The 12250-nt window shown below is 44.8% G+C and overlaps 1 protein-coding gene across 1 annotated transcript in view; it reads right to left on the bottom strand.

Moving 5' to 3' along the window:
- Positions 1–12250, bottom strand: part of MOCOS (molybdenum cofactor sulfurase) — a 54072-nt gene that overhangs the window by 24491 nt on the left and 17331 nt on the right. Inside the window, exons 7-9 of the mRNA XM_058557013.1 lie at positions 8507–8623; positions 6697–7158; positions 204–366 (exon numbers count right to left, since the gene is read on the bottom strand). Coding sequence (XP_058412996.1) covers positions 204–366; positions 6697–7158; positions 8507–8623 — 742 coding nt within the window. The remainder of the gene's footprint in view (positions 1–203; positions 367–6696; positions 7159–8506; positions 8624–12250) is intronic.

Here is a 12250-nt window from a genome sequence, read left to right as displayed (position 1 = left end):
ATTGGACTGTCAGACCTTTATCTCTTCCCAGAAATTTCCCAAAAAACACAAGAGCAACAAACTTTTTGTTGTCTCTCCTAGACATCAATTCACTCACTTTAGGATAATTTAATATTCGGTAGAGGAAAAGCCATTATTTTACTTTCATGTAAGTATAAAAGCTCTTGACAGCTGCTCTGTGAAAATGACCCCAGTGTTCACACCTTTGGCTTTGACGACCATGATCCCTTGCTGCAGGTCAATGAAGGGCTGGATCAGGCAGAGCCGGGGCTCCTGCTTCTGACTCAGGCAAATGCCGTTGTGATTCACAACCATCCAGCTCCGGTCGTACAGCAGCCCTTGCTTTCCTAGAGGCCACCTGGTCACCTAAACAAAAAGGTAAGTGTATTTTAGGCCAGGGCCCCTCAAAAGCGATCTTCACATTATTGCATAGTGGCAGCACAAATACAGATGGATTTCAGGAATTCAGCACATACTCTTGAAGGAAGAAATGGAGGAAGAGAAGAAAGTTAAAGAGGACACTGCAGAGGAGATGATGTGGGAGCTAGATACCTTCCATTCACCCTTCAGATTCACTTCCCACCCTTCCGCACTTCAGCCTGTCTTTTAAATGGGTAATTCATGTGCATGGTCGACATCCAGAGAGAACAAGAGTGTACATGAAAAGTAAGTCTCCACCCCACCTAGTCTCCCAGCTCTCCCCGACACAGGTCTCCATTGCTCCTGCTTTCTGCATGTCCTTCCACAGTGGTGGAAGCCTGCACAGGCATATCCTGAGGGTATAGTAGATATATTTCTTGCATAAATTGTGGCTATACTGGAATGGTCACTGAGTTGATCCACTTTGTGTGTGTAAGTCTTCCTGAATGCTTCATATTTCTACAAAATTAAAATACAAATCACACCCAGTGCCCAGATCTTGCATTCTGATACCATTCTCCAATAAAAAGAACCAGGACTCATTGGAGAAATGGTTGATTCTAGGGCTGGATCAGGGAATATACAAGATGAGCCGGGAGCACCTTGTTGTGCTAGAAAAGTAAGGAAGTGCAGGAAGTGCTCAAAAAAGAAAATGATGGGGGTATGTAAAAAAGATGCAGGAGCCAAGTGAAAGCGTGTCCAATGGCCAAAACTGGAACAATTTGGGCAATAATAATAATAATAACGTAGTATTGGATTATAACTCAAAGTATAAAATAAATACCCATGAGTCTATACTGATATAAATAAATGATTGAACAAATAAACAAGGGAGAAAAGGCAAATCTCTCATATAGAAGAATCCCCAATAATTGATGTAGACGCTCCTCCCTCAAAAAGGTGGACCATAGCTCCCACCCCCTAAATGTGGGCTACACTCAGTGACTTGCTTCCAAGGGCACAGTATGGAAACGAGGTCGGGGAGAAACTTTACAGCGAAGAAACCTGGCAAATACTCTCTCAACCAGATGACCCAGGTTAACATCAAAAGTGATGTCATGTTGATAGCATGTACCCCTGACATGATATGATGAGAGTGGCACTTTACCTCTGTGGTCCTCCTCCCAAAAAACCCATAACCCCAATCTAATCCTGAGAAAGACATCAGACAAACCCAAACTGAGGGACATTCTAAAAAATACCTGACCAATACTCCTTAAAACTGTCAAGGTTATCAAAAACAAGGACAGTCTGAGAAACTGGTACAGCCCAGAGGAGCCCACAGAGACATGAGAGCTAAATGTAATATGACATCTTGGATGGGATCCTGGAACAGAAAAAGGACATTAGCAGAAAACTAATGAAATTTCAACAAAGTGTGACCAGGTCTTTGCAGGAGATTTGTCCACAGGTTAGTTGCTAACAGCCCCACGTGTGACAGTGCGTACGTAGTAGTCCCATCAATGAGGACTCTTCTGGAGCCAGCTGTCCACTGAAGATGAAGGGTAAAAAATGCTCTTGAAATGGGTAAAGACCATCATTCTCGAACTAATTGCAAGTCAATTTCATCCAGTGTTTTCGTCTGAGCTCTCAATTCAGCTACTCAAAGAAATCTGAAAAGTCCAATTGAAGCTACTGAAGGAAGGGAAGCAATTTTTAACCTAGGGGTCCTTTGGGGTGGGTCAGGGAAGACTGGGGCACCAGCGAAAGTGAAGGAGAGGAGCTGCAGGGTACAGGGGGAGGGGGCAGAACTCAAGGAGGAAGAATGTCAAGGTAAACTTCACCTGAAGCAGGGTGAGCCCTGTACCCAGGAAGTGGAAATGTGGTGTCGTGGGGGTGTGGGGCTCCTTTAGAGACTGACAAACTTGGGTTTAAATTCGACCTCAGCCAGTTATTAGCTTTGGACAACTTATTAACCTTCCTGAGTCTTGGCTTTGTTATATGTAAATTGAACATTACTATCATTTCTCATAGAATTGGCTGAAAACTAAAACAAAATGTAAAATGTAAAGCAACTAAAATATATCAGATGATCCATAGATGTTAATCCCTTTACCTCCTCCCTTCATTTTTCTTGTGTATCAAATAACCTCTCCTTGTAGACTACGGCTGCTTCTGTTAGTACAGCACTTGAGCTCAGCACTATTATAGTCTATATATATTAGTCTTTATGGAGAAGCCCAGAAACCACCATTAATCATTATTTCTACAGGAAAACATGTTTTGAGTTACAAGTAACTTTTTAGAAGTCAATCTATTATTGGGAGGCAATTCTCCATGGATCTTTCTTGCTTCTGCATGTCTGTTGTTCCAGACTATCTTTCTGAGGATGTTTGTATAGTGAACAGCCATACAATCCTCTGGAGTGGAGGGCAGGCTTGCTTACAGTCCAGTATTATAAAGATAATGTCTTCGTCCTAAGCAGTGGCTAGGGAAGTTTTCTTGCATCCCATTATAAAAGAGTCAGGTTCCCTGAGTCAGGAGTTCCTTGGCTATGTCCCATCCACCTAGGCCCCTCTGTACTCCCTCTTGGGACTTGGGAGGCAAAGGGAACCAACACAAACATGAAGCTCATGCTGCCTGCTGTGCTGTGAGGAATAAAGTCCTTTACCTCTGACCCAGGAGTCTCATGTCCTTTGCCAGCATCCATGAAGCTGTGGCAGGGGAGCTTGTCACTTACAAGTAGGGCAAAATCTCAGCACCTTCACAGTTCTTGACACCTATTTGTTGGAACACGTCCATAATTTTCTATCCTTTGTCACCTAAAAATTTAATTTACTGGCTTCCTCCTTCCTTCTTCCTCTTCCTCTGGGCCAAGCTTTCGGCCTGCGTGTATGGGTTGAGGGAGGGGTAAACTGGCATGTGTGGGCTGAGATTTCAGCTGGTGCAGCTGGGGTTTTGGTTACATAAGGAGGAGTTGAGCAAATAAGTATTCATGGAGGATAATGGGAGCCAGGTTCTCATAGGAATTACAAGTATGGAAAGAGGGATAGCTAGAATAAACCCTGTGTTGTTGGATTGGAATTCGACGTATTAGTGTGAAATTATGGCTATGGCTAGATGAGAGAGAGAGAGAGAGAAATACAGATGTGTGTGTGTGAAGGGTGTCCCAAAAGTCTTAACACATTCATATATGTATTAGGCAGAATAACGGTCCCCATCAATGATGTCCATGTCCTAATCCCCGGATTTAGACAAAAGGAACTTGTAGATGTGATTGAAGTTGAGGACTCAGATGGGGAGATACTCCTGGATTATCCAGGTGGGCCCAATCTAATCAGATGAATCCTGTTAAAAGTTCATGATAATTTGTTACAGCAGCAATAGAAAACTAATGCAATGTATTTCTAAGCTCTGTACACTGAGAGAGCATAGAAGCAGTAACATCTCAGAAGTAATGATCAGACCTAGCAATCAGGTATTCATTTCTAAATATCATTCTCTAATAAAAGAAGTGAGGTTCCCTGAAGAAATGGCCAATTCCATTTCCCAGGCAGGGGAAATATAGAAGGAGTCTAGAGTATCTTGTTGGACCAGACAGTAAGAAAGTGCTCAAAGAATGATGGGGATATATCAAAAGGACACAGGAGCTGGCTTGTAGGAGCTCCCACTGACCAAGTCTGCAGCAATTTGAGGATCAAAATAAATACTGATAGTGATGGGTTGTAACCTTTTAAGCAAAATAAGAATCCAGGAGTCTATGTAGATTAAAAAAAAAAAAGAATTGGGGCCGGCCCGGTGGCGTAGTAGTTAAGTTCAGCGCCCTCTGCTTCAGTGGCCCAGGTTCACTTCCCGGGTGTGGACATATACCATTTGTCAGCGGCCATGCTGTGGTGTTGACCCATATACAAAATAGAGGAAGATTGGCAACAAATGTTAGCTCAGAGCGAATCTTCCTCGACAACAACAACAAAAAGAATTAATTACTAAATATACACGAAAGAAAGGTCTACCCTACAACCGAACACCAACTAATAAATCTAGAAGGAATGATCGAATTTGAAAAATTACCATTTTCCAACCATCATACCAATACTTGATTTAGGCAGAAGTCATCAATAAATGCTACATCTAATAAATGAAAATTTGATAAGGAACAGTTATTTACATATTCTCAAAGTATCACTCCACAAAATACTTATTAATTAGTAAGTATAACATATTTATTAATAAATTTTACAGTGGAGAAACCTGGCAGACCGCATCTTAACCAAGTGATAATAGTTAACATCACCAGCATTGGGACAAACTAACAGAGTGTGTCTCCTTCTGGGATGTACTGAGAAAGCAGAGCATCACCCTTGTGGTATTCCTGCCAAAAACACAGAAATCCTAAGGAAGCCTCAGATAATCCCAAATTAAGGGACATACAGTAATTGGACTGTACTCGATAAAAATATCAAGATCCTAAAAGACAAGGAAAGTCTGAAGAACTTTTCCAGAGTGAAGGAGGCTAAAGAGACATGACAACTATACGCAACACATGATTCCGGACTGCATCCTAGACCAAGAGCCGACAGCATGGGGACAATAGGTGACATCTGAACAGGGTCTGTGGATTAGATGTAATATTGAGTCAATGTTAATTCCTAATTTTGATGGTTGCACTAGGGTTATGTCAGAGTGTGTCCTTGAACTTGAGATATATATACTAGAGTATTAAGAAGTAAAGAGGCATCATTGTGCAACTTATTCTCAAATGATTCAGAAAAGTCAACAATCAGAAAATCTGAATGAAAGGTATACGGGAGCGCTATGTACTATAGCTACAATTTTTATTTAAACTTAAAATTATTTCAAAATAAAGTTAAATTTTAATTTTTCTAAATTGTGGCTTGTGTGAGGACACAGTGAGAAAATGCCATCTATGAACAAGGAAGTGAGCCCTCACTAGACACAGAATCCGCCGGTGCCTTGATCTTGGCCTTCCAGCCTCCAGAACTGTGAGAGAGAAATTTCTGTTGTTTACAAGCCGCCCAGTTGATGGTACTTTGCTATAGCAGCCTGAACGGACTAAGACATCCACCCACCAGACTTCCATCTGGCATACCCCACCTCTTGCCTTCTTGGCCCTTATCACCTGGGTGTTTCTATTCCCTTGGGTGATGTTTGATCTTGTGTCTGTTTCCCTTCTGAAACACTGCAGTCCCCAAGTGAAAGAACCACTTCCATTTTGCTCATCACTGTACACGAGGTGCTGGCCAGGGCCTGGCAGGTAGCAGGTGCTCAGGATGTGGTTTTTGAATGAGCAGATGGATGGGAGGCCTATAGCAAAACACGAAACCTTACTGAGTCTCAGTGTCCTCGTCTGTAAAATGGGACACTAATTCCTGCCCGTGCTATCTGTGCGATGTGGCTATCCTATGGAACTTGACCCATCTGTGAAAATAGAGTCCTGATACACAAGGAAAACATGGACTCCTCACCTGCCTCCATTCAGGAGTGGGGGTGAACGTGCTTGTTTCTGGCCTCAGACTGGAGGACAGGCTCCTGTGAGACCACCCTGAAATGCAGGTGACAAACAGCCCTGACCATGCTATGTCTGACCAGGAGTCAAAGAGCCTGTCATTCCAGAGCCTCAGGAGTCTGGGACCTTCGCCTGGGATTTGGGACACACAGATTATAGAAAGATAGCCTCAGTTTGGCCACAGCAGCGGGGTCAGGACTGGCTGACCAAGGCAGGCACTCCAGTCTCCCAGCTCGGGCGACTGCCAGGCCAGCACATTTCAAGACATAACATAGTTCACTTCCACAGGGAGGCCTGAGCAGAACACGTCACATAAGAGTGTAGACCCAAGGAGTCAGCAGACCCCGGTTGAAATCCCTGCTATACCATTTATTGCTGGGTCACCTGGGCAAAGTGCTTAACCTCAATAACCCTCAGGCTCCATGTCTACAAAATGGGGATGATATTACCGTGCACCTCATATTATTGTTTTAAGGATTGAATGAAACAAAGCACGTAAAATGCTTCAGCAGGGAGCTAGCACACACATTCAGTGAAAGTTACACCCATAATTATTAACAGTAACTAGGTGTTCACCTCTCAGAAACAGGGTCCGCTCAGGGGTCCCTACAAGCAAAGTCATGTTCAAAAGTCAGCCAAGACTGAGAAAAGCAGGAGAACGACTCTTTATATGTCACAATACCCTGAATGTGATTTTGATTTTCTCCATGCTTTTCTTCACTTTCTATACTTTATTCTTCACTTTATCAAAAAACATTGTAATGTAAACAAAAAAGAAGCAGTCTCTGTGCTGCCATTAAAACCCTTACCTCAAACGCAGCACAAGATTTGATCGGGTAGAGGTAAAGGTTGGTGACAACATGTGGCCCTAGGCCCCCATCCGGGACTCCTGCAGCTTTCTCTGAAGGGGTCTGCTGGGTCCTGGTGACCTCCAGCAGAGGTGGGTGCAAACCCCCAGCATCCACAGCAATGGGCAAGTCGTTCCAAATCCCAGAGTCTGAGGAAGCATCTTCCTGAGGTGAAGGACTACGTCTGTCCACGGTGGCAGGCACAGCGTTCTCAGCCTCGCTTTCTGCTAGCAGGGCTGCAGGCTCCCCGGGGGTGGCCTGAAGGAGATGCTGGCCATCAAATGGGCGCAGTCGGGTTGCTATGATGAACCTGAGAAAGGCCTGGGCATCCTCCAGGGTAGACATGTATCCAAATGAAATCCTCACAGATCCTGTCGGCTGCCCATCTATGAGGTCCACATTGTCTCCACAGACGTGACCAGCCTAGAATTAAAAGGGAAATAAGTCAGCCAGAGTGACTAATTCCTCATGAAATTGGAAATGGTTTTGTAAAACAAATTTTGTTAATTTTGTAATGTAAAACAAATTTTGTTTTTTTTTTTTTTTTTTGAAAAGAGAACTGCAGCTCTAACATGGGCTGTGTGCCTGAGGCGTAGTTCCCCAAGAGCAGGGACTCAATTTCTGGGCCTCACTTTCCTCAACTGTAAATTGGGGTCAATCCCAATCTTAAAGGGTCACTTAAAGAAATACTTCATGAAAGCATTACCCAGAGCTGCACACAGTGCCAACCACAGAGGCGTCAAAAGACAGACCAAAGTTTCAGAAGCACAGATGGTTCAGCTTCTTGGTCTACTCAGGGCTGAGATGGGAGAAACGCCTGCTGGCCACTCCCTTCAGCCTCTCTCAGAACCAAAGGGAGGCCTGCTTCTCTGATAGCTGCCCTTTGACAGGAGGGTGAGACAGAGATGCTGCCCCAGGAATGACCAGCCTGAGGCCACTATGAAAGCCAAAGGCAGTGTGAGTGCCCCTGCCAGGAGGTGGGGAAAGAAAGCAAGAGGTCCCCAAGTCTCTCCCAACCCGGGTGCCCAGTATTGGTCGTCGCTCCAGCTGCCTACCTCCCCCAGCGCTGAACCCAGGTCAGCCACCCAAAGAGATGGGCCTAGGCATTCCACAGGATCAAATATTATCTCTGGAACTGCATCTGTTCGTGTTCTGAGCCTCCCTTTCTCTCTTTTTAAATAAAACCCAGTTCATGGTTGGTTGAGATCTAGTATTTAAAATATTTAGTGGCAACCAAAATAAACTCGTTAGAAACTATTCTGAAATAATTAAGGGCCCTCTGCCACTCAAACTATTCTTATAAAATGTCTCAAAACAGGCTGTACCCTGAAGTGAAAAACCTCAGCCCAGGGGAAAGGGAGGAGGGAGGGGGTTCCAAGAGATGCAAAATGCCCCCTGGAAGAGTTCCTCTCCTCACCCAGCCCAGAGATGAGCTAACTAACCCGATTTTACTCTGGTAGGACTGAACTAGTTAAGGGCCCTCTGCATGTAGGAGCACATTCCCACATAGGCTTGCCCTCTCTTAAAACCCCTCTTGTGCCTTTAAATTTTTACCCTCAAAGTAAAAAATGACTGCCATAGAGATACTATCTTGAAGCATTTTCTATATTTGTTGACCCCTTTTCCTTTGCACATCCATAGGGTGGGCTCAGAGAAAGGAGCCCACAGAACCAGCTCTGACCCCAGACATATGGCCAGCCTCCAGTGTAGCTGGAGGTGCCGCCACTGGGTCCTGCTGACCAGTGTTTGGACCACAGGGTCCAGTACCAACCTGATGATGCTTCTTGACCATCTCGTTGCTTATCCCCAGGTGCCTCTGGCAGGCCCCAGTGTTACAGAAGCAGCCAGTCCGCACATGGATGTTGTAAAGACTGGCCATTTTATCCACCTGCAGGTTTAATATGACATGGAACCAGTGTTAGGAACCTCAAGTTTTACTCTGACAGCCTGGGAGAGAGTTTCAGATCAATATTTGGACCTCTCTTTCTTAACAATAAAATGAAAATATGAGCTTGGGATTTTACTCTAAAGTGCCATGATCTATCATGGGTTTACTAAGCACATTTTATAAAATGTTCCTGATAATGAAAGAGTATCCAGTTGGGTTATGGATGTATGCCTGAGAAAAATGAAAATATCAAATTCAGGCCAAATTCCAAGTTAAGAGCTCACGTGTAAAACAAACAATCCAATTAAAAAATGGGCAGAAGATCTGAATAGACCTCTTTCCAAGGAAGACATACAGATGGCCAACAGGTATATGAAAAGGTGCATAATATCAGTATTCATCAGGGAAATGCAAATCAAAACCACAAGAGATATCGCCTCACACCTGTTGGAACAGCTATCTTCAAAAAGACAACAAATGACAAGGATGTGGAGAAAAGAGACCCCTTGTGCATTGTTGGTGGGAATGTAAATTGACGCAGCCAGTATGGAAAACAGTATGGAGGTTCCTCAAAAAATTTAAAATAGGGCCAGCCCCGTGGCTTAGCGGTTAAGTGCGCACACTCTGCTGCTGGCGCCCGGGTTCGGATCCTGGGTGTGCACCAACGTACCACTTGTCTGGCCATGCTGAGGCTGCGTCCCACATACAGCAACTAGAAGGATGTGCAGCTATGACATACAACTATCTACTGGGGCTTTGGGGGAAAAAAATAAAATAAAAGTTTACATAAAATTATAAAAAAAAAAAAAATTTAAAATAGAGGGCCGGCCCCGTGGCGTAGTGGTTAAGTGCATGCACTTTGCTGCTGGCGGTCCAGGTTCAGACCCCAGGGGCGCACCGACGCACTGCTTGTCAGGCCATGCTGTGGCGGCGTCCCACATAAGGTGGAGGGAGATCGGTAGGGATGTTAGCTCAGGGCCAGTCTTCCTCAGCAAAAAGAGGAGGATTGGCACGGATGTTAGCTCAGGGCTGATCTTCCTCACACAAAAAAAAAAAATTAAAAAGAGAACTACCACACAGTCCAGCAATTCCACTTCTGGGTATTTATCCGAAGGAAATGAAATCACTATCTTGAAAAGATATCTGCACCCCCATATTCATTGCAGCATTATTTACAATAGCCAAGACATGTAAACAACCTAAGTATCCATCGAAGGATGAATGGATAAAGAAAATTTGGTATATATACACAACGGAATATTATTCAGCCATAAAAAAGAAGAAAATCTTGCCATTTATAACAACATGGATGCACCTAAAGGGCATTATGCTAAGTGAAATAAGTCAGACAGAGAAAGACAAATACTTTATGATATTACTTATATGTGGAGTCTAAAAACAGAAAATCAAACTCATAGATACAGAGAACAGATTGGTGGTTGCCAGAGGTGGGGGCGGGGGGAAGGGGTGGGTGAAACAGGTGAAGGTGGTCAAAAGGTACAAACTTCTAGTTATAAGATAAGTCCTGGGGATGTAACATATAGCATGGTGACTATAGTTAATAATATCGTACTGCATATTCGCAAGTTGCTAAGAGAGGAAATCTTAAAAGTTGTCATCACAAGAAAAAAAATTTTTTAACTATGTGTGGTGATGGATGTTAACTAAACTTATTGTAGTAATCATTTCACTATATATATATATCAAATCATTATGTTGTACACCTGAAACTAATACAATGTTATATGTCAATTATATCTCAATTAAAAAAAGTTTTTTTGTGTGTGTGAGGAAGATTAGCCCTGAGCTAACATCTGATGCCAATCCTCCTCTTTTTGCTGAGGAAGACTGGCCCTGGGCTAACATTGGTGCCCATCTTCCTCTACTTTATATGGGACGCCGCTGCAGCATGGCTTGACAAGCGGTACATCGGTCCGCGCCTAGGATCCGAACCTGCGAACTCTGGGCCACCAAAGCAGAGCGTGCAAACTTAACTGCTACGCCACCGGGCCGGCCCCCTCAGTGAAAAACATTTTAATAAATAAATTAATTTTTTTTAAAAAGAGCCCATATGTTTCAAGTGAGATTCACAAGAATAAAATCTGAGTGAGGCTGGGCCGTGGGGCAGCTCCTTGGCATCCTCTTCCTCAGGGTTGATCACAAAGCATCCCCACTTTGGCTCACAGCCTGGATGGACTACAAACATTACTGTGTTGACCCTGTGTGCTACGGATTTGCTTTTCATCATGTCCCTAACTTTGGGTCGAATCATGGAATTGGTGTTCAGTCCAGAAGTTCCAAGGCTCTTTCCTCTTTCCAAGGCTCCTCTCCCCTGGAGTGTGGACGTGATTAGCAATTGAAGGCACAAAGGCAGGGCTAGCGCAGGGGATATTTGTCCCAGCTCCTCCAGCTCTGGGTAAAGGACTCCATTACTCCAAGGACCTGGGGGCCCAGTGAGGGTCTTCAGCCCAGGTGATTCAGGCTAAACTTGGGGGAGTCACCTAGTTGCATTCAGGGAAACAAACACATCTGGCCCAGCTGGGTAAGCCTTTGCAAGGTTTCTCCCTGGAAAGTCACATGTGGGATGGCCAGAGGCAGCCATGAGGAGTACGGCGCCCTCTGCAGACCACAGGTCATCACGTAGTCAGCCTGGGCTCCCGGCTGGGCAGTGCAGCAATGGTACCTCCCACGTCCCCTTGTCAAGGCCATGGCTGTCTTCACTCTAGCCATCTCCCTTAGACTGTCCCAGTGAGAAGAAGCCATTCTCTGGGTTGAACTTCGGGGCCTCAGGAAAACAACTCTGCTCCTTTACCCTTGGCGAATAGCTCAGTGACGTGGAAGCCTGCTAATGAAATTCAAGAGTTCCCTGGCTCTCTGAGGTGAGACCTGGCAGCACCACTGGGTCTGACCAACTCCACCTCCAGAGTCACATGGTCTCCATTCAAAGGGCAGCTCCTAGGGAAGCCCCCTCACTGCCCCACCCCAACTCCTGCCAAGCTGAATTAGAAGTCTCCCATGTCCACCTTTTTCCCCCACCCACCTCGTATTCTGTTCCTGTTACCATTGCTGCAAAACAAGCCACCTAAACTTGGTGGAATAAAACAGTAACCATTTTATTGTGCTCACAGCTACAGATGGTCAGGAATTCAGAAAGAGCAGAGGAAATGACTTGACTCTGTTCCATGATTTTTCAAGTCCCAGCTGAGAAGACTCCAAGGCTGGGAGTGATGTGGCATCTGGGAGTTGGAACCATCTGGAGAGGCACTTATTTACGTGTGTTTTTGACTCCCCAGCCGGGAGGGCTCGAAACAGGACTGCCACCGCAGTGCCTGCTCTGCAGTGCCTGCTCTGGGCTTGCTCACAGCATGGCAGACTCAGGGTAGAACTTCTTACATTGTAACTCGGGGCTCCAAAAGCAAGTGTCCCAGGAAACAATGTTGAGGCTGACTCGTCTTTTCTGACTTAGCCTCAAAAGCCATGCACTGTCACCTTCTGTGGCATTCTGTTGGTTATGAGCGAGTCACAAACCCACCAAGATTCAATGGGAAGAGACAGAGACCCCACCTAGAAGAGGATGTAGGTGGAAGAGGCTGTTGTGGCCACACTTACCCTTCATCCTAATTTCCC

The sequence above is a fragment of the Diceros bicornis genome, chromosome 16, assembly GCF_020826845.1.
Source record: "Diceros bicornis minor isolate mBicDic1 chromosome 16, mDicBic1.mat.cur, whole genome shotgun sequence".
NCBI classification, from domain to species: Eukaryota; Metazoa; Chordata; class Mammalia; order Perissodactyla; family Rhinocerotidae; genus Diceros; species Diceros bicornis.
The sequence above is the reverse complement of the archived record's forward strand: the minus strand, read 5'-3'. Positions and strand labels throughout refer to the sequence as shown.